A 26,768-nucleotide genomic window follows, 5' to 3' on the forward strand; every position below is an offset into this window, starting at 1 on the left:
GACTTTTTCAGCTAAAATTAGCGTTAAAACAGCTAAGAAATTGAAGTTTTATGACATTTGGAGGGATGAGAGAGTTTGGTGTTATCTAATTTTTCCATATTAGAAGATCATTAACTTCTCTTGAAAATACCTAATTAACCCTTTAATTAACAGGCTAAGATTTAAGTTATATAAATTGTATTATGAAAGTTTTTAGTTTAACCTATGATAGCAGATTAGTTGTCACATTTATAAAGTTACCACTTTATATTTTCTTTGTTTCATTTCTCATTGGGTGTTTAGTACTTGCAAGTCACAATAGTATTTCAACCCATCTAAATTCGTGCAGTGTAAGGTCTATTAAAGAAATTTTTTTCCATCATTAGGATTAGAATATGTGAATTCAAATTAAAGGTGGAACTATCCTATTTCTATCTATCTCTCCACATTTCTTGGCGGGGACCGAACAAGAGTTTCGCCTACGGATTATATAGAACTCAACAACTTTGGATCAAATTATGTATGAGTAATTTATTTATCAAAAGAACTCAGTGAGCTGCGTTTTCTAAATATCTAAAATTACCGATAAACTAAAAATCCTAGATATGCCTTAGCTACTCTTGGTAATATCATATATATTTACTCCTAACTAAAGCATATATAACATGATTGTGTAAAATATGTTTTATAATATCATCAATGCATACAACTTAAACAGATAACTGGAATCGAATAACAAGAGTAAAATTCATTGCAATTGTATATACACATTGATTATTAAAAATTTCAAGAAATTAATTTCTTAGATCTTATTAAATTTAGAAAGAATAAGTACAGTAGCAGAAGTAACACCAGGAATAAAATCATTATCAGAAATTGCTTGTGGTTTTATTCTATTTTTTATGAATAATGCTGTGGCTGGTACTCCAAATAAATAATATAATGTTTCTTTTGCTCCAAATCCAGTAATTCCACTTTCACCATATAGTTCATGCATACATAATCCAAATTTTTCCTTTGTCATTTTCTTTCCTTTCACACTGTGCTTCTGCCAAAAAAAAATAAAAAATTAAGTTTTGGTTTATGAATTAATTTTTAGTAATGATAAAGAGGGGGTAATTAAATAGTCCCGTATCATCATTGAACTTTACTCAATATAATGATTTATATTGTTTTCGATAAACGAATATTAGAGCATCAATTTGTATATTTAGGTAAGGTTCCAAAAGTGCTTAGGGGAAAAACTATTTTTCTATCTTCTGAAAAATTATTTCTACTACGGTTAATTTCTATTATTTTCAATATCAGTAAAATAACCGAATTTTATCTGCTATAACAGTAAAATCACAAAACAACTTACCAGATATACTCGTTTTATAGCTGCAGTGCTTGGAATCTTGAATTGTGTACGTCCCTTCCTTCTATTAATTTCTCTAAAAAAGAAAAAAAAAGTTAGTTTTTTTTTTTTTTTTTGTCTTTTTTTTTTCCATTGTGATTGATTAAAGGCAATATTAGACTATAATATATGAATTTGGGTAAATATGAATAACTATTTTACTCGACCGCATCGCAAATTGAATGGTAAAAATCAGCCATTGTGGTTCTAAAATATTTATCATAACATAGTTCTATTATTTCATCTTCAATTTCTTCGTCTCTTCCTGCAAAATAAATTACAAAAAACATTAAAAGAATTATAATATTAACATATTATATATGATCACTCTACATAATATGAATACGAATACAAGAAATCTTGAAATGATATGATTGTATCTCTGAGCGTTTTCCTCTTAATAAATCATATATTATGTATCTCGATTAGTTAGTTTAATAAATACCAAGATTGAATGAAGACCAGACCTAGGAAAGGTAGACCAAGTATGTTGATGGCTTCACTCATAACATGGAGAACTCCTTCACCAATTTTCTTGAACACCATAATTTGAAGATAAAGAAAAAATAAGGTAATAATGGTGGAGAAAGCTCAAGAGGAAAACATTTATGCATTATATATTTGGAAAGAGATCCATTTGGATGTGAAATGAGGCTTGGAAGGTAGGAATAGTATATCTATGGGCAAAACTTTTCATGAAGTTACTAAAATATATAAAATTTTCATAAAGTGAGGTCCAGAGAATATAGAGTAGAGTGAACATTAAGGTCCGGAGAATGTAGAGTGAACACGGACTTTATCCTTACCTCAAAGGTAGAGAGACTGTTTTCGATAGACCATGAGGTCAGGAGAATATAGAATGAACACTAAACTTATACCTACCTCAAAGGTAGAAAGGCTGTTTCCGATAGACCATGAGGTCCGAAGAATATAAAATGAATGCAAACCATACCCCTACCTCATAGGTAGAGAGGCAGTTTTCAATAGATCGTGAGGTCCAGAGAACATAGAATGTACATAAAACGTATCCCTGCCCTTAAAGGTAGAGAAACTATTCACGATAGACCATCGACTCAAAGATAAACAGTCCAAGGCCATTTATGACTAGGACACTTTAGAAAGGATAAAGAGATCTATGCCTGGTCAATCAGTAGAATTGTGTACTTTTGGTACAACCAACTACACTACTAACTTGAGGGATTAAACAATGTAAATACTTGCCTTTCATGCAAGGAGAATCATTTTCATACCTTTTTATTCCTAAAAAGAAAGAATATAATATCTTGATGTAGCAACTATCCTACATTCTAAATTCTTCATAGAAAATGTAAATATTCCCATTTGCTAAATTGCAAAGCCATTGAGATATCTCAAGGTTAGAGAAGAACTTAACTCTTGCAGAATTCAAGGAAAGTAAATTATATATGCATCTATTATCCAAAATAAAGTCAGCATCAAACTGCTTAACAAAAACTCAAATCAATGACGAAAAGCTGCTACTTCTTGATCTTGGCAATGCGAAAAATGTCATTGACTCAATAAAGAAATAGCAATTAAGATAACCTCCGTGATCTATCAAAACCTACACAAATTACAACATTAAGAGGAAACTTCATGGACATGTTGAAGAAAGGCCAGTTACATAATCAAAGTAGCCAGGATAACTAAGGCCAGTCAATCTTGTGCGTGATTTAAGCTCCCTCCCCTAGTGTCCTCTTTGATGTGCTGATGTAGAGCACTGCACAAGCAGAGAAACTCTTAATATTACATTCTGATCATTAGAGGCACAGGCATACTAAACGAAGGTTGGCAACTAGTTTTTTTGCTTACCGTTATTTCCACGTATAAAGGCATCACCATATTTGTTCTTCAATTGCCCATTAACATATTCTTCGGTTTGCTCCATTGCTATATTCATGTATCCATCTAAACAGGCAAGGATACCTGCACCAAGCAATAACAAACTTAGAATGTAATTAAGCTGAGTTTGTCGTCATGAATTGTGAAGAAATGAACTACCACCGGGAAAAAAAAGCATAAGCAATAAGCAAAGAAAGTGAAGGCTAGCACAGGTTTTAGGTAGAGAGCATTTACTTTCTCAAGAAAACTTCTACCTAAAGATGTAAGCACACAGGTAAAAAGTTGGAGTGGTTCACAAGCAGTTATTATCGCTGGTGGCTAAGATAAATAGGTAGATAAGTTTCACATTACACAAGCATTGGTTGCAGGGAAACAATCCCTTGGGTAGGCAAAAAGCCTACTTTCTTTGCTCTGTGAATGAGAGAGAACACCAGATGAAAAAACACTCTTAATTTCTCTAAATAGATTCTCCTTCATAGTTATAAATTGCATGTCACAGATACCTACAATCAAGACCAGCTTTTGAGGTAAATTTACAACAATTTGTACCTACGAAGCAGAATATCTTTTTAACATCTGTCAGATGCTTATTACACATAAATTAGTCCCAGTCTGTAGTTTAGTCTATGTATGCAGACAACTACCAGTCAATAACAAATGTCGGTAACCTATATAACACAAGACTGACCAATTAATATTTGAAATGTCAAAAATACTACACTTAATTTCACAACAATAGAACTTCCTTTCTATGTTAAAAATCAAATCTCAAGGACTATATCAGTTGCTGTTCTGTTACTAAATTATTAGAGTATTTAAATGCAAAGCTTGAATAGGGAATGGACAGTACATTCGACAATCTTATACATGACACTAGAGTTTCGTCGTGTTATTGAGTACAAAACTACATATAACCAACATGCATACGCAAGAGAACAGTCAGTTTAAAAGAACGACAAGAACAAGCAAAAGCAAATCAGAGTGACTAACCTCGATAGTCAACACCAGAGTTCAATTTGACAACAACAGGTCGTCCACGAATAGACTTGAGAAAATCTGCTGGAGTCTTGGTGGTTGTTGATCCCTTCTCTCCTGCTCCACTCATTTTCAATTACTTACTCTGTAGCATATCAAAAGCGGCAAATTATCAAGATACAACTTATAAAACCAGTATACAACCATACTGCCCAAGCAACAGCAGAGTAGTTTGACATAAAGGGTTGCAGTAAACAGTATACACATTGGTAAAGAAAATTGAACAGAATACAGCCATCACATAGCACCAAGTTTTTCATCTGCAAGCACTTTAACTGTTGACACATTCAAATGGTTTCCTAGAGTCTCCAACAAACAATTACTTTGCAGTTTATAGGTGTCATAATTCAACTATTAAGATGACTGTATTTCAGAGTGTTCTTATAAGCCTGCCATCAAGAATATAAATGGGCTACTAGCATGTAACCGGAAAAGATATTCTTTACTACTTGATAGTAGCACAGCCAGGAAGATATCATGCAGTTCAGAGTTCAAATATTAAAACAATTTTGCATGCGGAGTGTGGTGAATCTTATGCTAAGTAGTAGACCATAAAACCAATTAACTGGCTACGTCCTTGGCAGGCCTATCCACCACACTCCACAAGTGGAACTGTTTAACTTTCACAAGAAAGGATTCAAACCCTGGACTTTAGGAGCTTTTCTGAACTCTGATTATATACCTGCAAGCTCAGCCATCAAAGCCCCACACCCCTCCTGCGCATCAGCCAATTCTGGACAACTCTTTTGGTTTCTAATATTTTCAAGACCTCTTATATATGACCCGACTATAAATACCATAGCAGAAGATCAAAACTTGCACGACCTAGCATTTTCCTGATATTCATCTCACTAAGAGGCAACTCTATAGATAGTAGTGTTAATGAGTTAAGAAGTAAGTAGTAGATAAATCTGACTCGGCTCCAGGAGATCCCAAGGTACTAAAGAACTATTCAAGTAGATCATGAGGTATAAATGATGTTCGATAAAACGTTTTCATAATTAGTTGTGCACACTTTCTCAGCTCATGTGGCTCTAGATTTAAACTTATTGTTCCCCTATCAATTACAAGTCAATATTTCAAACCAGGATTTCTCCTCAATTAAAAGAAAACATTCCTTTAACTGAACAAAGCGGGATTGGCATTTTTCAAACTATCAAGGTCCAAGATTTAGCACTTTCGTGTAAAAGTCAATCTTTTCTAACGTTGCGTCAACTTTCTTACAACACAATCAGCTCCAAGAAAGAAAGAAAAAAGTACAACTAGAATCCTTATACAAAAAAGTAAAACCCGAGTAATTAATCATCTAACTCTGGAAGAATAACAACTTCTCAAAATCAACAACACTTCATTTCTAAACAAGAAAGAAAAAAAGAAACATTAAAAAGTGAATTTGTGTGTACTGTCCTAAGCAAAAGATGTATAACCCGAAACCCAAATCAGAAACACCGAATGCAATATGGGTTTTGTATTGTTAACCATATTCTATAACAACAGAGTAAACCCAGCTCAATTAACCCTCCATAAACAATGAATTGATGTGTTTTTCCCTAAGAACACGAAACCCAAATCAGAAACACAGAATCCAACATGGGTTTTCTATATCGAAGCATATTACATCGATCGAAAGAGAACAATACATCGCAATTGGGTAAAATTAGAGAAAAAAAACAAAATTTACATATTTTAACACATCAAAAGAAACTAAAACAAATTTGAATATAAAAAACATACCTCAAATAATGATTCTTTATCAACGGTGAAAAGTTGCAGAACAGAGAAACTTGAAGAGACGACGGATTTAGTGAGGAGCTAGGGTTTTGAATTCCTGTTTTTGTTGATGAGTAATGAATTGTTATTGGGTCTAAATATGAGGGGTTTTGTTAAAAACTCTTTTCTATCTTAAAAGATGTGAGTATTGTATATTTGACCCCTAAACTTTGATTATTGTTGTAAAAGTGTGAATTAATGTGAAATATTTTAAACTTTTTTCTGGTTAATACATGATATTTTCGTAACAATTTAATTTTATTTGGAGGAGTAGGCCTAGTTGAATCTAATTAAATGTTCATGTTATTTTTTTTTTATTTTCTTTGTTTACAATTGTGTGCTAGTTAATCTTCGATATTTTCGCCACATGATCGTATGAATCTTCTCATTTATTCAAGTCTTAATTGATAGTGTTATCACTTTTAATGGTGAAAAATAGTACTAGATATGTGTGAAATTAGTCTTGGTGCGTGCTAAATAGCCTGAACATCAAAATTATAAAAAAGATACTACACATTTCATTAATATTAGTTTGAATATTATTTTCATTTTACTAGCATGTTAAGTGCTTAAATTTAAAAAACACGAGACATATATTTATATATATGGAATTTTCTATAATATAAACAATATAAATATTTATTTTTGTAAGTATATATGCATTCAAATCATATTAAATAAGTATTGACTACATATTATGTCCCATTAGAATCAAACTGAACACTTCCTTTCAAAGGTTTAAAAAGTGTTATGCATCTCATGCGTTTGAGTCTTTATGATAATTTAGGAATTTGACGTTTAATTTTTTCGTTATCATTTCAAAGGAGATGAAATTATGCCTTAAAGTGTGCTTTTTCTTGATAAACACTAAAAAAAGATATAGAAAATATCTCGAATCAATGTTTAAATACCCAGCATCATGTTACCTACTTTAATTTTTAATTTACCCTTAACTCTTGTGTGCCTAAGATTTTTTAATTAGCGTTATGTTGTCATGGAAAATCAACCATACTTGATACTACTATACACTGCGCTACAAAACTTTAATTTATTAATTTACATTTATTCACAATAACCCTACAATGATCCTTCTGATAGATATTTTCAATTCAAATTTTAAAAAATTTCCTGTGCAGGTATATTCTCAAGTATCCATTATTTATATATATATATATATATATATATATATATATATATAAATATATACCACACTTTTTTTTTTGTTATACACATTAGCATTTAGCAAGATTGAATTTTACGATTTATTAACACTAATACGTATAATTAAAAAATGTGATATATTTTAAATAGTTAACGCATTTTACGTAATGAGGGTTTAAAAATACACGCAAAAAAAAAATTTGAATATGTTTAATAAAAACAATTCATCATATGAATGGGATCAATTGATGCATTCAATACTATATCGAGCAAGTGGATAAGTTGATTTAAATTTTGAAAGCTAAGTTTGGGGGTCCTCCATAATTAAAAGCAATGTCGGCATTTTATTTGTTGGGAAAAAATACTACTACTTTTATAATGACAAACAACATTTTACTTGTGAATTTCATGTAAAATATAACTACATGTTTCCTTCACCTTTAAATAATTCACGAATTTTAAATATTTACATGCTGCTAAGTCAAAATTATATACATTGATATTGTGAATTTGTATAATCACTATATTTTAATATAGTGTAGTAAGTAACTTAATTATCTCTTTTTCTTTTTGTAATTCTTTTAGGTGAGTGATCATAGTACACTTTTTTTTATACGCGAACGGTTAGAAGTTAAACACTTTAATTAGTATATCTCTTATCATTTTTCAAATATAGTCAAATTTCTTTAAAACAAATCAATTACCAAATGATCCCTAATTAATTACCTAGTAAATTTTTTAGTTAAAACGTATCATGTGCACACATACAAGTTTATACTCGATAAAAAAAAAGAGGGATGGATTTTAACATCTTATAATTTCATTTTATTCTTCCAAACTCAAATCAATAGGACCTCATCACCTCTCAAATCTCAACCTTTTTGTGGTGATTAATTTTTTTCATTCTATTTATCTATGTTATATACTTTAATCGAGCATGAATTTTATCCAATCTATTTTATAATCGAAAATGTTTTTTTTTCATAAAAATAAACATTCTATATTCTATAATGATAAAAATGGGTGTAGGGCATCAACTAACTCATAGTAATTTATTTACAACAGGACCTCATTTATTTATTGTCCAGTAAGGTAAGGCTTTAGCCATCAGATTTTGTTTTATTCATCATAAATGACAAAACCCTAGAAATTAAAATAGTATTCCCAACTGAAGAGGAAAAAAAGAAAGATAAAAAGGATATATTGATACTATATTTCCTTTACATATTTAAATTTTTTTGTATTCGAGCCGTACGATTCTATCTCCATAATATAAGGGTAATAAGACTATTGCATGACGTATACATTTGATTTTTTTCAAAATAAAATTACACTGAATATATTATTGTGATTATATATATACAATAGTTACTTGAACTAAATGTGTGTACCTCTTTTGATTTTGACAGTACTTTAGCATATGCTAAGATATTAATGTATGTTAGAATAATATCTTTGTGATTTTTCAAATAAGGTTCTAATATATGCTGTGAAATGTTATATATAATAGTCTTCTTTGGTCTAACAACATGAACAACTTTACCAATACTAATGAGTTGCAGTGGAATTATTGGGATTCCTCTACCTTTAAGGTTTAACTAGAGATTTTGATTTTGAACCTTTTGAAAAAAAATTATGTTAGAAGCATCAATCCTAGAAATAGTTCTTATAATGTGCAAAGCTAGATTAGTTGGACTCTAATATAAGAAATAGATGGAAAAATCATGTTTTATAACATAAATTTCTCATTAATTTACAATAAAAAATCTTTTTTATAGTAATGTTCCGAAGTCTTAACCACTTATATTTTTAGATAAAATAATCGCACATTTCAAACACATTACTTGGTGCATGAACGTGATGCAATTAGTTGCAGTGACAAATCTGTAAATAATGGATCGGATGTTATTGTTTATCTTTGTCGTCTTTGGAAATTGAATTTATGACCTAAAACAATTTTGAACCCTTTTATAATTTAATTTACTAGACTTTTTTTTCTCAAATCAGTCGCTTCAACGGTTTAAATATAACAAAAAAAAAATGTATTTTTGCCCTATTTGCATATCAGAGTCATACGACTTTTCGACAAATGAAATTCAATTAAATTATTTTCTTCAATTTACCTCCGTTGGTCTGAGATTTCCCTTCTTAAAAGGTATTATTGTCGATGTATAATTTATTTACACTTTATAATAATATGTAAATAACTGCATTCATATAGTCGGGAGCAAAAATATTCTTATCGTTATCAGATGAGCTCAAATATACCCTTACTTCTAATACTCACATTTAAACTTAATAAATCACTATTTTCATGAATTAATATTCATAGAGACTCATAATTTGGTCAACATATTTTTTGCTGCAAACTTGTTTGAATTGATTGAGCTCAACTTACTAAAGTATTTGTATCCTATATTGCTCGATCTCTCAAAAAAATATCATCACACATGTGTTGATTCCTCCAAATAAAAAACACATTATTTTTTTAAAAAAAAATCCATTGATACGCATACGAACAAAAAAAATTTAATGTCCAAAGCAACATAGGTATAATAGTCATAATTAAATAGATAGATATAGTAATTATTAGAGTTAGCACCAAAGTACTTTTTGCAGAAATAATTTTGGTCCTTGGATCTCTTCAGCACACCTTTGCTGAAAATCATGAAAATCCACCCTACACTCAAAAAAATCCTACACTTTGCCTAATTTTTACTACTATCAACTTGTAGAAATTTACTGATCACATTAATTTACCATGTACTATCTCCATTCCAAAATATCAGAGTCAAACTATGTGAACTTTTGGCAAAACCTAGAGCTTTAATTAGTAGATACCTCGAATAATTTAAATGAGCTCGATCCCTTAGGTCATACTGCAGGGAGCTTACAATAGGGATAGAACACACAAGAAGGTATAGGTTACGATAGGGGTTCAAGCCAAACTCCATTACCACGAGAGGTGAAAGCCAGGGTGGACGATTAAATTAGAAAGAAAAAAGGAAGAGTAATAACTCAAGAAATCATTTTATTGTTTATGTCTTTTTTCACTTGATCAATGAATTGGATTTTCTCACTATCATTTTTAATAATCAGAAAAATGAAACAAATTATATATGTCTTATAAAGCAATATTCATCTAATACAAGGTTCTCCGTTTTCTTTTCTTCCCAAGTTTCTCACCAACGTTATTTTTGATAGCTCGGCGCTACAAGAAAATATGTCGTTAATTTTATTTAACAACGGATTATCTAAAAGTCATGTTAGTTAAGTATAAGTTATTTAGCAATGGATTAATTAACAACGGATTTTATAGTTATTTAGCAGCCTGGTACATTTGGGAGAAGAGTTGCACCGGCCATAAGGGTCTCCAGTATGCGGTCTTACCCTACATTTCTACGACAGACTATTTCAATAGCTCGAACTCATGACCTTCTAATCACATAATAACAACTTTATCACTAACAGACTACCCTAATTTCTCCAAGAAGGGCGAGAATAAAAAAGAGACGATGAAATACTACTCCATTCACTAAACTTAAACAACGATACATAACCATTGTAATTTTACGAGCTGAGTCTAAAGAGTGTGCGGTGTGCACTCAGTTTTATCCCTACCTAAAGGTAAAGAGACTATTTTCAATAGACAACTGGCTCAAGTAAAACAGAACAACAATCAATAAGAAAAGGAAATATAGTAGTACCGGAGTTGTATAGAAAATAATGGAGAAATGAATAGTAACAAGTAATATCGATAACAAAAAAAAAATCGAATAGAAGAATAAGATAATCCTTTCTGCTGCGACAAAGTAAATCTTGAATGAATAGTTAACTAGTAGTACCAAAATCAATTTTATTTTTTATTTCCAAGTTGCAATACTAGCCACTAAATACAAAAATATCAAGGCAAGTTGGACATGGCTAGCTAGGCTATTCATATTACTACTACTAAATAATATCACCTAGTAGTAGCATATATATGACAAAAATTACATCACAATTTAATACAAAGGCATAAAGCCCAAGTACTAGTTATAACAATAGCTAATTTCTAATTTACATTGCCTTCAAGGCCCTTTTTTGTTCTTCTTTTTGAAGTTAATTAACTAGATTTAAACAAAAGTAAAAATTAATAAGTTCATTTAGTCATACCACACATGATTTGTAGGCAAATTCTCCAACAACTCTGGAACATAATCTTCTCCAACATAATCTTCAAACGATAGATCCGAATTATCGGTCATCGTTGTTTCATTAGTACTATTCATATAATTAGGTACTACTTGATGATGAGTAGTACTATCTACCTCAACAACTTGTTGCTGATCATATCCTGGTGGCGACTCTGAATAATAAAATTCTTTTTTCTCGTCAGCAGTACGGATATTAGTATCGGTTACCGGGTAGTTAGCGTGTTGGCCAGTGAGTTGTTGGACTAAAGCTCTGAATTCTTCAGCACTTGCGTTAACTTTCATTGGATTTGAAATATAAACAACTTTAACTGGCTTTTTTTTTGGTGTTTTGGGGGTGTTTGTTTGCTTTTTTTGAATGTACACTAAGCATTTTATCCATTGAATATATTTTTGTGCTTGTTTTTGGGCTATTTAGGGAAATGGAGATTGGAGAAGTTGGGTTTTTTTCTAGGAAAGGGAAGGAAAGGAAAAGAAAAAATTGGAGTGAAGAAAGGGAAAGAGCCAAGTGGATGGTAAATGGACACAAGAAATGAAGTACTAGAAGTAGATAGAAAGGGAGTTGAGAGAAAGGAGGGTTTAATGTTTCCCAAGGCTCATTTCATAGAGAGTTGTGTTCACTACATAAAGACAAAAAAAAATCTATGATATGTCGTGTTTATTGATTTAAAAAAAGCATAGGATTAGGGGTGTTCCCGATTTGGTTTGGGTCGGTTATTGGTCAAAATAAAAATCAAATCAACTTAATCGGTTTTAAAATTATCAAAATCAAACCAAACCAAATATAATATACATTTATCGGTTTGGTTGTTTTCGGTTTTGGTTTGGTTTGGTTTGGTTATTCGGTTATTAACCAAACATAAAAATAAAATAAAATAAACAATTCATTCAAAACGTGAAAAAAGTGACAACAATCCATTCAAACAAAAAAATAGTTAGAATAACTAGCATTATAGAACTTTCGATCATTGAATTTACTGAATAAAACTTCAAAATTCACTATTTTGGCATAGAAGGAAGAGACAATGACATTTTTAGTCCCACAAAGAATTTTCATAGACACTCATATACATGAAACCAATAAGAAAAATGTTTTCACCTTGGACATTTTTTCTTTCATAAGTAAATTATAAAAATAAATTTTGATGAAACATATATAAAATCTTTAAAATTGTTTATGAATATAATATATTATGTATGTATAACAATAAAATTTATGTATATAACTTGTTGGTTCGGTTCGATTATTTCTTCGATTTTTTTCGAACAAAACCATAACCAAACCAAATAGTATCGGTTCTTAACAATCTAAAACCAAACCAAACCAAAACCCAAATTAAATCGATTTGGTTTGATTTTTCGGTTTGGATCGATTTTTATCCAAACCATGAACACCCCTACATTCGATAAAGTATCAAAAAAGTTTTTTTTTTTTTTATAGGTGATGGAAAAAGAAATGAATTGTCATAAATATATAAATATCATAAAGACTACGTATGAAGGTGTTGTGAAAATAATAGTAGTTGATACAAGGAGGTTTTCTTAATCGTGGTTTACCGTATAATGATTGATATTGAGCTTCTACTTGTTTATTTTTTTTTAATACGAGTTAACCAATACAATAGCGAATTAGGTTCGTATATGATGTATATTCTTTATTAATGATATTGTGTTACCTGACTAAGTGCAAACTGACACAATGTCAATTGAGTTTGATATATGATGTATGTTCATTATTAATGTTATTGTGTTAACTGACTAAACGCATTGAGGAGAGATAATTGAACATGACATAGTGTATTTTTAGATTGCTGATCGAGGACATTAGATCAATAGAATGGTGTGGAGATCACGTATTAGAATAGAAGAGTAGTACGTAATGAAGTGTTATCTTGCTTTTCGTCGGTTCAATTTTGTTGGTGTTCGTCGGCATACTAGTTGTCCACTTGTACATAGCTATAGCTCTTGACATCTATATATCATTATCTATTTCTTGTGTTTCGACTCACATAACAGACTTCGACTTTATTTGGAATTATTAAAGGCACGAAAAGAAAATAAAATATTTGTGCTGTTTGTAACGCACGCTTTTGGAAGGGGCGTGGACCATAGTTGTAGTAGAACAGCCATCATGCCTATGACGTGGCAGAAGAAGACGAACACCAAGCCTATGACGTCATACGTTTGCCAATAGCTGGCGTCACTGACTCAAGTCGCGGTCACGACTTCATTATTCGGGTCGGGTTTTTAAGTCCACGGTTCAAGATATAACTCATATGGTCCTAAATGTTTTCTTCTTTTTAATATCTCATTCAGTAATTGATACTTCTCGAGACCTGATTGATTTGAATTCAATTATAATTCGTAAAGTTTTACTTGATATTATATTAAAAATTTGAATTTAAAATATTTAATTAAAAATGAAGAAATATTTAACGTCCCGCAATACAACTTATTGTGATGGTCCCAAATGGATGAAGTGCTATCATGTCAAGCAAATTAGAGATATTTCGCAGAAATGTCCTAAATTTTACTTTCTTCCTTAAGCATGGTTGGCCTGTCCATTTTAAACATAGTCCGTGATAGCCGATAGGTATAAATTATTAATTTTAGATTTAACAAAACTAGAATTTATAATAGAAAATCCTATATGAAGGAATAAAACATTTGCAAATAAAAATAATTTTATTCCAAAAATTCGAATAAATTTTTTTTGATTAAAAATGGAAAAATAATATATATATATCCCATTTTACTCGTACGAATAATATATAGTAGTTGAGTAGATAGGGACAAGAGTCTGAAAAATACTTCAACTTTGACAGAAATTGTTGTTACGATACCAAACTTTATGGAAGACCTTTTACCTCTCTGCACTATTTAATAGTGTATTTTAAAGGTATATATGTGCCCATGTGGACACATTACTATTTAAAATGATGCAATATTTATGATGTCTACATAGACACATATGTACTTTTAAAATACACTATTAAATAGTACAGGGGGTAAAAGGTCTTTTCCAAAGTTTGGTATCGTAACCAGTGGCGAATCTAGAGCCAAAAAAAAGGGCATCCGCACCCGTGGTCTTTTCGTAAAATTAGATATTTTATATGTATATTTTTTAAGATTTTGTATAATATTATATTCTTGCACCCGTACCACAAGAAGTCTAAATGGTCCACATGGTTAAATGTTGAGCTTTTGACCTTGAGGATGAAGGATCAATTCTCACTTCAATACATTCTACTTGGTGCACCCATGTTCAAAAAATCCTAGATTCGCCTCTGATCGTAACAGTAATTTCGGTCAAAGTTGGAGTATTTTTCAGACCATTTTCCAGGGAAGATAAGTACACTCTTATTTTCAAATTTGTTTTGGTACATTTTGTTCACAAATAAAATATGAAGAAACATGAATATTTTATTGATAAACATTGCGGGTATAAATTCGTTTATCCCTTGATTCTTCTCTCATAAGATTTATCCGTGATTTGAGTGATGTTTGTGGCGTATCACAAATTAATGGAATATTTATAAGGAGATCAAATTCAAATTCAAATTTTGTGGGATATTCGAGATTTCTTTTCAAGGGAATATAGTACGTCTCTTTATATAGACATGAAGTAGGGTTTATGATTGAATAACCTCTACAAATCCTAATTGAAATTGAACACACCTTGTAAAGTCTCAACTCGAATTGAACACGTCTTGTAGAGTCTCACAAAATTTCAATATCTACACATTCATTATAATTTTAATTTAAAATTATTCGATTCAAACATTTTTTTTTCTTTAACACGTGTCAAATATAATCTAGCCACCGGCGACAATTTACGTGAAGACCTCTTGATTGATGATTTGTCACATCATATATCAAAAGTTGATCCTGTGTTATAGCACAGATAATTAATCCACTGATAGCAACGTACGTATATATATATGGCTCAAATTCAAGTTCATAAGTGTTGCATTGTCATATTAGTACTATTTAATTAATTCGAACATCAATATATTCATATCTAAAGTACTTAATTAGAAACCACTAACCAGTAATTTTGGAAGGGATAGTCTGTTCGTAAGTCGTAACTAGTTAACTTACTGTTTTGTCATGAAGTGGTCACGAATTTGAACGGTAAAAATAATCTTATATAGTAATACAAGATAAAATTATATATAATAAATCATTATAATTCTATCTTTCTTCAAATTCGTACATAGTGAAAGCTTACTATAAATATTGTTTAATTTTTTTTCTTTAGAGCCAAACATAAAGGGGAAAAAAACAGTAAAACAGTACGAGTTTGAAAGTTATTTGTCAACACATTTTTCTTCTTTTAACTCATTAGACTTTAATTTGCCATATGTCAGCGATAATTACTTCAATACTAAAAATTTTAAAGAATGAATCCGTCATGTACTAATGTCTAAGTAATTGTGAAAGTCCTCGAAAATCGCAAGTAAAAGTATGTTTTGTTGTTGTGTGATATTGATAAATATCAAACTCGAAATCTTTAATTAAAAATGAAGAGATCTCAATATAAACTTCTAAAATATCTAAGCTTTATTTAACATAATATATTATATAATGATTTTTATGTGTTCAAATTCAATACAAAGATGGAAGTTACTTTCTTGCCGTATTTTCTACAGTAGAAAAAGCAGTTTGCAACGTGTTCGCAAATCAACCATGCAGATTAATGATTATATTATATAATATAGTATATAGTATATACCAAGTGTAATAATAAAACAAGTAATATATGTACGTTATATTTTTAAAATATCTTTGATATAAAAAAGGAATTAATCATTTTCGTGGATCCTACTATTCACAACAACCATGTAGTTAAGTACCAAGTTGAGGGAGTTAATGATATGCGGCACCAAGGGACCCCTAATTTGCTAGCACAGTTGGCCAGGATATAGATGCCATAATTGATGTACTCGATTTATTTTACGAGATATTTATTTCTGTATATCTTTTATCAATATAAATATCAAATAATTTTGTTTATCAATGTAAAAAAAAATTCATCTCGAAAAAATTATAGTAGCTTAGTTAGTTAACTATCTGAACTTTAATCTTATAGGTGAGGGTTTGATTCTCTACATAGTCATTCAACCCCCATTTTTTTATATTTACTCAAGTCCTTCATTTTCTACCGAATCCACAACCCATTTATGCTATTGGTTGAAAACTATATTGTATATATAAATCAAATTAGTAAATTTCGAATACCAAACTACCTAAAAAAAAGTAACAAAATAGAGTAATATATGTATATATAGTACGTGCTTACTTCTTGGACCACTTTTTTTTTTTCCACAACGGGCTGTAATTCAATGGTAAAAGTTGTCAATTTTTTTTGAGGAAAAAAATTTCCATAACTTTAGTCATGTTGGTCACGTAATTCACTTGAAAAGTTTTCAATCACTTCAAGTTAGAAGAAAAAATAACAACAATGACAGCAACGAACAGAATATGTTTGATATTTTTTTGGATATTTTTATTCAATCAACTTCTATAAAACCTTATAATATTATACAAGAATAGCAAGATTTAGGCATCCAAAACTTTGGAGTATATGCAATTATATTGTTTTAATATTAGTATATAAGCAAAGTCATTCTTGGCAAAATAAATAAATAAATTAATTTGACATGAACTTAATTAGAAAAAACAAAGACTCCAATAAAGTAACATTCAAGTTTATAGTTAAACTTTGATCAAATAATATATAGACAATCTCTTAATAAATTTCATTTATAGATACTTACACTACAGTATGTTCCGACTTTCGAGTGAGCTCGTTAGCATGTGAGAAAGTATTCATATTAGCTAGGCACTTCCTACTCAAGTTCTTGCGCGTGTTCTCAAGTGTTCATTATATAGATAAGTTAACTGTCACATTCTTTAATTATATGCATTAATCTCAATATGTCGTAAAACCTCAAGCACATTTCAATTGAAACTACTACGTATAACTAAATGATATGACATATTTTAAGTGATTAACTTATCTATTTACATAATGGGCGCTTGAGAACACTCACATAACAGAAGTATATGATAAGCTAAAATATTTCATCATGTGTCAAGATGTTCAACCGAAACAAACTATAACTTAAATATCAAAATAAAATTTACTAATAAATTTAAGAAATCATCAATGCATTCAAATGACGATATTGAAATATGATCGTTGTAGAAAGAAACTATTACATCGCACGTGCTTTGACGTTTTAGAAGAAATACAAGGATTTTGTTGAGACACGATATTGACCTTAATGCTGGGAGGCCCCCACATTTGTGGAACAACTCATCAACAACAATATATATCCCCCCCCCCCCCTCCCCTCCTCCCACCTTTGGGCATTCGTGGCAAATTTAGAATGTCGTTTATACGGGTTGAAAAACTCAATAACTTTTGTTAAAATTGTATTAAAATATTCGTTAGATATTTATTAATATTTAACTGTTGTGACACCCGCAAGGCAGCATGGGTCACATAGAAAGATTAATTTACTTTTAGACGATGAGACATAATATGAATTCACAGATTTCTGGGCTCATTAATGGCGTAGATCAAGAGACAGATCTATGAGATTTATTGGGTTAAAATAGACAATATGTACCATGAGTTTAAAGTTACGATAGTTATAGACTCGACTATTATTATATATTAACTCGAGTTTACACAAAAATTATAAACGTCAAATTTTAAATCTGACTCGGGATGCTTCCATTCTCCAAGATATTATACCATCAAGGAAGCAAGATCAAGTAACGATGGAATTATGGAAAAGAAAAAGTTTTCACGTAAGCCCTTACGTTATTATATATAATATATAATATGATATAAATCAATCAATCAATCAATCAAGTCAGGACTAGTATTTGTAGAAAATTTATTCAATATTCGTGTAATTATAAGCATTGTAATTACGTGACTAGCTAGCAAATCATAGTCACAAGTTCAAATTAACCATAAAAAGCCTCTAAAAGATAATGCTATGAATATAGGCCGGTGTAGCGCAAAAAGTTAAGTAATTTTGGCTCATATCCGATAACATGCTCACAAGTCACAACGACGAGTCGACGACTAGTTACCTCCTACCAACACATTAACCATATAACTATGTCCAATACAAAGTAATCCGAATACAATAACTTTGGCTTAAATCCAATAGCATGCTCACATAAATGCACAATGATTAGTCACCTCCCACCAACACATGTACCATATATCCAACAAAATTTAGATAGATCAAGGTTGCTTACCTTAGCCGTTTGGACATGAATTTGGTGATATTTGAAAAAAAGTATATTGGAAATTGAAAGATGTGTTCCACTTGAAAAAAAATGTTGTGAGTACACAACAACAAGAGGTCTCGGGTTCGAGCCCTAAGTATAATAAAAAAAAATTCGGGATGCCACCCCCGAATGGGCCCTGCAGAGCGCGATCCAGATTTAGTCGGAGCTCCAATGTGGGCTCCGGACACCGGGTGGGAAACCAAAAAAAAAAAATGTTGTGAGTGCAAAAAAAAAATCTTATTTGAAAAAGTGGTTAGAACTAGCTTTTCAAACTTGAAAAACCTGACCTTCTACCTGAAGTTAAAAAAAAAAATCAACTATTAATGTATAACCAAACAATATTTTGAAAGAAAAAAAGGTATCTCCAAACAGTCTAATAGTTTTTCATTTGCCAAAACACATACCAATTTGATGAAACAATTGACACTTAGCAAAAAAATTAAAAGCTCAACTACTAACCTCCCTCAAATTGAGACAAGCGTCAAGAGAAGTATTTAGTCAACAGAGGAGGCTGCTTCCGGTAAATATACTTTACATAATGTACAGAAATACTATGCGTTAATGAGTACAGTAATCGATCAAGAAAGAAGCCAGCAGGCTAATGCTCATGCTTGACACGAGCCTTTAGTATTCCGGGGAGAGGAGGTGAGGTCGGAAGCTTGCCAGATGAGTTTGGGACAGATGGATGAGGGATATGATGCTGAAACATGTTGGCCATACGGGAACTCGGACCTTCACCTCCATCAGCAGATACATTCTGTGGGACAGCACTGTCATTTGGTCTTCCGCAAAAATTCATTGCTTTGAGGATATAATTATCGTCATGCAGCTCAAACGGAGTGCTGGAATTGGCAAACCACACTTGAATGAGTTCATGAATATCAAAAATATGCATGACTTATATATAGGACTCAGCCGAGTCATCTACACTTCCATTGAACCAAAAAAGAGTATAGACGTTCCAAGGCCACTAACCTGTTGAAGTCGAAATGCACCAGCTGCATATCTTCTGATATTTCCACTTCAACTGTTGCATGAGGACGAGTCTAAAGCACCACAAGAAACATAAGGGGCATTATAACAATGAAATGCTACAACAACAGCATTACAATATCTATTTCTATTAAATTCTGTTACTGAAATTTGCAAATGCACGCAAATTATAAAATGCTGCAGGACATTGATGAAAAAGCAATGATGCACTCCCAAGTCACAACCTATGATTCTCCTTATGCGCAACAACGACAATAACACCATATCCAGTGTGATGTCACAAGTGGAGTCTGGGGAGGGTAGTGTGTACACAAACCATACCCCTACCTTGAGAGGTAGAGAGGTTGTTTCCGATAGACCCTTGGCTCTAGAAAAAACAGAAAGCAGATGGGGCTTAAACCAAAATATGCCAAGAGGAAAAGTAAAATATCATGGACAGATGCCTCCTTCTGTATTAGATTCAAAAGTGGAACCCCATAAGCCCTGCTTAGGTTGCGCTACTACTTCTGCAGATTATTACTAGAAGCCAAGTGTAAACGAGGCATGCAGTTATGGAAGAAAAGAAACTAATAGAATAGATTATGAACATAATGAATCTAACTTAACCGCAAAGTTGTTTCTTTCAGAAATATTGATCACTGTAAACTCAATGTTTAAGAATACATACAGACGCTCATCTTCCTTCCAAGCTACAATGAAAATCGTCTAGATAGGTGTTCTATGCTTTTAGATGCCCAAAAGCTCTACTCACCCAAGACTAGCACTACTCTTGCATCTTATCTTGAAGTTTTACTGATACTAAAAATTCCAACACTAGCAAAAACAAAAAAACTATTCAGGTACAAATTGAAGAGTTCACATGTTATAACTCACCCATTTTCAGTAACTAACCTAATCTTAAGTAGATCTTGGGACAATATTTCGTTGAACAAGACCACCGAGTGTAATCTCACAAGTGGGATCTATGGAGGTTGTGTGTACACAGCCTTACCCCTATCTTGTGAAGGTAGAGAGGTTGTTTCAAATAGACACTTGGCTCAAGCTCAAGTAAAGCATAAAGAATCAGTATGAAAAGGAAAACAGCAATCAAGAAGCCATGTGGAAAATAATGGAGGAAAAAACCAGTAGCAACAACAAATAAACCATAACTAGAAAAAAAGGAAACAACAGGTAATTATAAAATCGAAGACTAAGATATTAGGAGAATAATAATATTGATAAGGATAATTAGGTAACGCTCGATTACCTACTAACCTTCTACCCTAATCCTCGAACTCCATATCTTCCTATCTAGGGCCATGTCCTCGCTAAGTTGCAAGTGTGTCACTTCTTCAGCATAACTCTACCTCTACCTCTCACACCCACCGTAGCCAACCTTTCACACCACACACCTCATTGCAGGGCAATATTTCATTCCAGTTGATAAAAAAGGGTATTGTGAAGTTGATTTTGAAAAAGAGTATTTTACAATACTCTTCTGTACGAATATGATCTTGTGAAAAAAATTACAAATAGAGAAAACCTCTCCTCTTTTCTCCTCGTTAAGAGATCAGAGGTGATCCTTCTGATTTTTTAATTAGAAAGAAGCCTATGCTCAAATGTAGGTGAAAAGCAATCAGCTTTTGTTAATATCAAATTTATACGGCCTGAGATAGGTCGAAATTCACTTGAGCTCAAGTACAGCTAAGACAAGTTGAGGAAAGCATGTTGCCCCGAGCTTACTTGCCTTGCTTGTAGATTAAACTAATTCCAGCAAAAGAAATCATGAGATGACATATTAAAGAATTTGTATCAGATATTTACTAATTTGCTAAACAATACAAATAACAATAGATGATTGTTGAGCATTTACCTGCACTAAAATAAACGGTAAAGCCACACCACCACTAGGAGCATTGCCTGAGCCATACAACTGATCATTGCGTTTTATGAGGTTTTGAAGCCCAACATACTATTGAAAAAGGAAAACACTTCAGTAAAAAGAATAAGGTTTACAGGACCAAGCTATCATGCACATCAGCATTGCGAAAGACTATCAAACTTATTTCTAAGATTGAACTAAAGATAGTGCTTAGAGAGAATTTATACTTGATCTTCAAGTTCTTCTAAATAGGCTGCTTTCTTTTCAATCCTATTTCTCAAGTTAAGACGCTCAGTCTGCAGTTACAATAAACATGAGATTAGATTAAACATAGATCAACTGATGTGTGCCAAAATTGATGGCTCATTGAATGCAATAAAAAAGAGGAAGCAGAAAGGCAGAGAAATCAAACCTTTAGCTCCTCAATATCATTTGCATCAGTGCGTGGTAATCCCTTCCACTGTATTTCCTTTTTATCTTTAGAAATGATATCCATAGCCATAAGTACGTTCAGAGCATCGTAGACTCGTCGTCTGATGTTCTTCTCATCATATTGTTTCTGTCATAATAAAGGATCAAACTGATATTATTGTCGAAAACGAACAAATTAAAAATTTATGAACCACGAGGATGGAGAAAAACCTGATCTGGGCCTGCAACACTATTGGTAGCATCAGAAAACTCAGCTACAAGTTCATCAGCAACCTGAGCAAGACATTAACTTCTGAGATCAGAAATCCCTTGAAAAGCAAATTGTTCAACACAGGAGAATGTAGCAAGCAGAATCAACCACAGAAAATGCTAGAGCACAGTTAAAGTGCAAATAAGTCCTTAGAAGCCAACAACAGAAGTACAACTACCCTTGTATTATCAAGTTTCTGGGCACAGGAGGCAGAGAGGCTGTTTCCAGCTATGTTGCTCGGACTCTCAAAAAATTGTGATGGGTGCATTTTGGATTCTCCAAAAATAGTGTATTTTGAAGAATCCGACACGAGTGTGGCATCAATTTTGGAGAGTTCGAGCAACATAGGTTTCTGGAAGGCCCTCGACTCAAGTGCAACAAATCAAAGTAGTTGTAAATAAGAAATACGGAAGTGAAGAAAACATGTCGATTAATAAAGAAAGTAGTACAAAGCATTTAGAAAAAGGAACAGTAACAACAAAATAATGCGATAACTGAAACACAAAAGACACCAGATGGTAACAGATATCAAAAGTGAGATACTACATGTATAAGGCTAATACTATGACCATCACGGTGCTTCCAGACGGCAGACTCTCACCAAGCCAAATCCCACCGAAAAGTGAGACCAAACTCAACTACCTACTAAACTTCTACTCTCATCCAACGACCTCCATGCCCTCCCTATCTAAGATCATGTTCTTCGGTGAGCTGAAGTTGCGTCTTAACTGTCTAATCACCTCTCCTCTTCACTGGGGCATCTGCGCGTCTCCTCTTCACATTCCCAAACCATCTCAGTCTCGCTTCCATCATCTTGTCCACCATGAATGTCACTCCTAAAGGTGGTGCCGGGATAACCCTTTGAAAACTACATTACCTAACATCTACAGAATTCCCCGGGCCAAAAATAGATAACAGTTCAATGAGTCTGAAGTTTACAAGCTAAAAACAAGAACCCTGCTCAAAGAGTTTCTTTAACTGATATAATCTGTAAAATTATGTTGGGCATTCATTACAGTGCTTCTACTTTGAATATGTAATATGAGGCTATATAGAGTGTTGCACTTTCTTAAAGAATAAAAATTGAAGTATTTCAGCTTTTTGTGTATAAGGATGTCCTTAAGAAAAAAAAAATCTGAGATTAAGCTACAGAAAATTTATGCACCAATTTCTTGAACAATAACTATGACCGTAAATCTATTAATTCAATGAGCAGAACAGATAATCCACATCTCACTGCTCATGTCATGGACATGATTAATATCAATACATATCCTGAAGACAGAAAACAACCACATTACTAGTTCTGAGGAAGAAAGACCATAAATTATATGCCCTTGTGAGACATTATTTTGATACCCAAAAGCCATTTAGTGAATCATCTCATAATTAATACACCCTCCGTTTCAATTTGTTTATCCTATCCTTTTTAGTTTGCTTAAAAAAGAATGCCTCTTTCCTTTTTTGGCAACCCTTTAATTCCAACTTTCCACATGGCATGTTTGAAACCACAAGTTAAAGGGCATTTTGGTACATTTGACATATCTTTAATTTAAGACCACAAGATTCAAAAGCCTCCTTTACTTTCTTAAACTACGTATCAAGTCAAAGCAGGACAAACAAAATAAAAAGGTGGGAGTAACTATTATGTACATCTACCTCTAAAATTATCTTACCATAGAGAGGGAAAGGCAATTGAAGAATGGTTAAAAGTATTAATTAGGAGATCCTATGACGCTCGGACCCTTCATAGTCCTTGTTGCGCCTGGGACCACATATAAATAAACTAGGGGGTTCTAAAGAATTTATAAGCTGCCAATAAGGGAAACAGTCATCCACCCAATTATTCACAACTTAGTCGACTTCTCAACAACTAAGACTCCGCTCCTTGCTTCCCTTCCCAAAATGTAGTACAAGTTACTATCAATTCAATTCTTTTGTACAGTAAGAAAGAATTACAAGGTTAAAGTCTCCTATATGTAGCTCTAGCAGAATGAAATGCCTTACTTTAAGAAAAGTGAAGTGCCAAACAGCAAACAAGGGAAAGTGTCACAATGTTTTAAGGGTTAAAAAAACACAGGACCATGGACCCTCCAAATTACCCTAAATATATCCACTGAAGGAAAAAAAAAACTTGAGATACAGTACCTCCAACTAACATGACACATTTTTCAGTTGAGAAGTCCAATAGAATGGGAGCTTTTGATACCATAAATTCATCCTAAAGGTCAAAATGTGTACACCAATGTGTTTGTATAAGATGGGGAAAATGGAATCAACTCTAAGTTTGATTATCAATGCTGATAGTGTGATATTACACAAGTAAAAAAAAATACTAGCATGACACAAGTTAGAAAGGATGGAAGGGTCAAATAGAAAACTCAAAACAGATATAGAAGTTAGCATATTCCTTTGTAGTTTGCTTACCAGGTGCTGCCAGAACCAGATACTAAACATCAAAGTCATCAAAATAAGAAATCATCATCATACATCAGAGTCATCATAATAATAAAATTCGATGTGGGACACCCGCAGATACATTGTACGGACGAGAAAGGGTATTGAATATATAATAGAAATTGGACAAGTAAAAAGGCCCCAACTATTAAACTGAATTCACTGAATCATAGCATTGATTTGTGAAATAAAGATACAGATAAAGGAAACATCAGAAATTTTAAAATCACCTAATGTTTATAACATTATGAATTTTCTCAAGCCAACTTACCTCATTATACGTAGTTCTTCCTTTGCTTTCCACTTTCTCACAAACTGTAGAAAGAAAACAATAGCTTAGTAATTAGTAGGAAGCAGTGATACCAGAGCTCAAATAAATAAGAGATACTTGCATGTTGCAACATAAGAAATAAATGATATGTGAAATAAAAGCAACCCTCATTGCAAAAGTTTAGACGTTTCTCCAATTTAATACCCAAAAGAAGATGAAAACTGATTAAAAAAAAAACCTTTCATGCTGAACTGTCTGAGTCCTCTACCACTCTTATCCCCTCCAGTAGCACGCTGAGCTCTTTTCTTTTTCCTGTTACTGACAAGAAGTTAAGGTAAGTATTTGTAAGGAAACATTACTGTAAGAGAAACTATTGACATACACTTTTAGCGACTCAATTGTGAGTTCCATGTTAAACCGCATAATGACATTGTAATCTAGCAAATCATCAAATGGGAAGAAAAGTGTAACATCTCAGCGTATGATGTCTAAACCACAACAATGAACACTTATTATTCTTAGACAATATTAAAGGGTCATGTTTTCCCAAACTTAGTAAGACCATCACTTTACATGGTCGCAGATCAAATTGCTACGAAGTTGAAAAGACATATAATGTGTCACTATAGAACTGAATTCCTATAAGCTTTTTGCACTTTCTTCTTCTGACATATTTCTCCTAATGTTCAAGCATTATCAATTTACAAGTGTCCTTGTTATCCATTAGTTCACTCTTTAAGCCACGTCTATGCTTCTTAAACTCAAGATAACTAGTTAATCCAAGTCCCATTATCTCACGGTTTAGCAGTTCACCGTAATTCCTCTAGACTAGCATTTCATTTAATTATCGGATAGACTAGTAAAAACAACAGAATCCTAAGCTAATCCATGATTTAAAGTCTGCACGCCACTTATTATCTATACATATTCTTAAAATTTAGCTTCAAATTTTCATCATACACACATATACATCCTGAATCAACTTCTACACTAAATAGAGTTCCCATCTTCAAAAAGTTGCCATTTTTATCTTCATGAAAACCAAACAGATACCATTAAAACAACAACGAAGGACTCACCCAGCTGTCCCTTGAGATCCTGCATCATCAGCATGAATGTCAAGATTGTTTAGCCTAAGAAAAGTGTTGTCACTGGCAGGGGTAGCCATGGCCGCTTCACTTCTGCTCGATGGAGACCCAATACTGCTACTAGTAGAAACCGATTGACCAGAAACAGTAGTTCCCCATGACCTTGTACCCCCACCCCCTCTACCATTACCCCCTCTTGAAACCTCTGAAGGATTCTTTCCCCCATCCTCCAAATTATTCAACATTGCCAATAAATGGCCAATCTACACTTGACCCAGATGAAATTTGCTTGAATTACTAACAATGAAAGCAGAAATTCAATACATTTAGAAGAAAAAGTTGAATCTTGATAACCCAAATGATAAACCTGACATAGAGAATTTTGGGTTTTCCAAACAGATGAAAAATTAACAATTTTGACAGATACCCAGATGAGAATTAAGCTAAAAAAAAATATTTGAGGCTTTCATGAATGGATTTTTTTTATTTTTTTGAGTTTTAGCAGGATTCTTGATCATACAAAGGCGGCAGGGAGAATAGTTTGTTTCGAGCTTGAGGAAGGAGGGAACTAATTCCAGGTCTTCTCAAGAATTTATTAATTTTTTTCCATTTAAAGTTTTGGCCTTTTTTTTTCTTCTTATATATATACTTCTAATAATAAATAAAAAAAATTCTCACTTTTCTTGTACAAAAAAATTGAGACTC

The 26,768-nt window shown here is 32.3% G+C and overlaps 3 protein-coding genes and 1 pseudogene across 5 annotated transcripts; all 4 read right to left on the reverse strand.

Annotated features, from left to right (window-relative positions):
* Positions 1-781: 781 nt before the first annotated feature.
* LOC125835011 (uncharacterized) lies at positions 782-1,957 on the reverse strand. The gene is made up of 4 exons (XM_049514151.1): positions 1,843-1,957; positions 1,538-1,640; positions 1,340-1,412; positions 782-1,027 (listed from the first exon to the last, which is right to left on the reverse strand). The coding sequence occupies exons 1-4, from the start codon at positions 1,919-1,921 to the stop codon at positions 782-784; spliced, it is 501 nt and encodes a 166-aa protein (XP_049370108.1). The 5' UTR covers positions 1,922-1,957.
* Positions 1,958-2,763: 806 nt separating this feature from the next.
* LOC125835016 (sm-like protein LSM36B) lies at positions 2,764-6,145 on the reverse strand. The gene is made up of 4 exons (XM_049514157.1): positions 6,005-6,145; positions 4,226-4,355; positions 3,206-3,319; positions 2,764-3,113 (listed from the first exon to the last, which is right to left on the reverse strand). The coding sequence occupies exons 2-4, from the start codon at positions 4,338-4,340 to the stop codon at positions 3,067-3,069; spliced, it is 276 nt and encodes a 91-aa protein (XP_049370114.1). The 5' UTR covers positions 4,341-4,355; positions 6,005-6,145; the 3' UTR covers positions 2,764-3,066.
* A 4,930-nt stretch (positions 6,146-11,075) lies between these two features.
* Positions 11,076-11,776, reverse strand: LOC125834226 (uncharacterized; annotated as a pseudogene). The gene has a single exon (XR_007443342.1). The product of XR_007443342.1 is annotated as an uncharacterized LOC125834226 (transcript).
* A 7,276-nt stretch (positions 11,777-19,052) lies between these two features.
* LOC125834588 (transcription factor-like protein DPB) lies at positions 19,053-26,663 on the reverse strand. Of its 2 annotated transcripts, none has more exons than XM_049513737.1 (9): positions 26,055-26,663; positions 25,214-25,287; positions 24,976-25,019; positions 22,208-22,270; positions 21,978-22,124; positions 21,793-21,861; positions 21,557-21,655; positions 19,687-19,757; positions 19,053-19,553 (listed from the first exon to the last, which is right to left on the reverse strand). In XM_049513737.1, exons 1-9 carry the CDS (start codon positions 26,306-26,308, stop codon positions 19,310-19,312), a joined length of 1,065 nt encoding a protein of 354 aa, XP_049369694.1. In that variant the 5' UTR covers positions 26,309-26,663; the 3' UTR covers positions 19,053-19,309. The 2 variants fall into 2 exon arrangements, with proteins under 2 accessions (XP_049369694.1, XP_049369686.1); XM_049513729.1 differs by having other exon boundaries at positions 25,214-25,293.
* Between the last annotated feature and the right edge of the window lie 105 nt (positions 26,664-26,768).

This window comes from Solanum verrucosum, unplaced genomic scaffold (assembly GCF_900185275.1).
Source record: "Solanum verrucosum unplaced genomic scaffold, falcon-dt-bn FXZP01000285.1, whole genome shotgun sequence".
NCBI lineage: Eukaryota > Viridiplantae > Streptophyta > Magnoliopsida > Solanales > Solanaceae > Solanum > Solanum verrucosum.

Coding starts and splice junctions, on each gene's coding strand:
- LOC125834588 (XM_049513729.1), bottom strand. CDS start 26,308: ATGTTGAATAATTTGGAGGATGGGGGAAAGAATCCTTCAGAGGTTTCA. Junction 25,020..25,213: donor CAGACAGTTCAGCATGAAAG/GTTTTTTTTTTA, acceptor TTCTTTCTACAG/TTTGTGAGAAAGTGGAAAGC. Junction 21,862..21,977: donor ATGATATTGAGGAGCTAAAG/GTTTGATTTCTC, acceptor TTGTAACTGCAG/ACTGAGCGTCTTAACTTGAG.
- LOC125835011 (XM_049514151.1), bottom strand. CDS start 1,921: ATGGTGTTCAAGAAAATTGGTGAAGGAGTTCTCCATGTTATGAGTGAA. Junction 1,641..1,842: donor ACTTGGTCTACCTTTCCTAG/GTCTGGTCTTCA, acceptor TTTATTTTGCAG/GAAGAGACGAAGAAATTGAA. Junction 1,028..1,339: donor CTATAAAACGAGTATATCTG/GTAAGTTGTTTT, acceptor TTTTTTTGGCAG/AAGCACAGTGTGAAAGGAAA.
- LOC125835016 (XM_049514157.1), bottom strand. CDS start 4,340: ATGAGTGGAGCAGGAGAGAAGGGATCAACAACCACCAAGACTCCAGCA. Junction 3,320..4,225: donor CTCTGGTGTTGACTATCGAG/GTTAGTCACTCT, acceptor TGCTTGGTGCAG/GTATCCTTGCCTGTTTAGAT. Junction 3,114..3,205: donor CTTTATACGTGGAAATAACG/GTAAGCAAAAAA, acceptor CTGCTTGTGCAG/TGCTCTACATCAGCACATCA.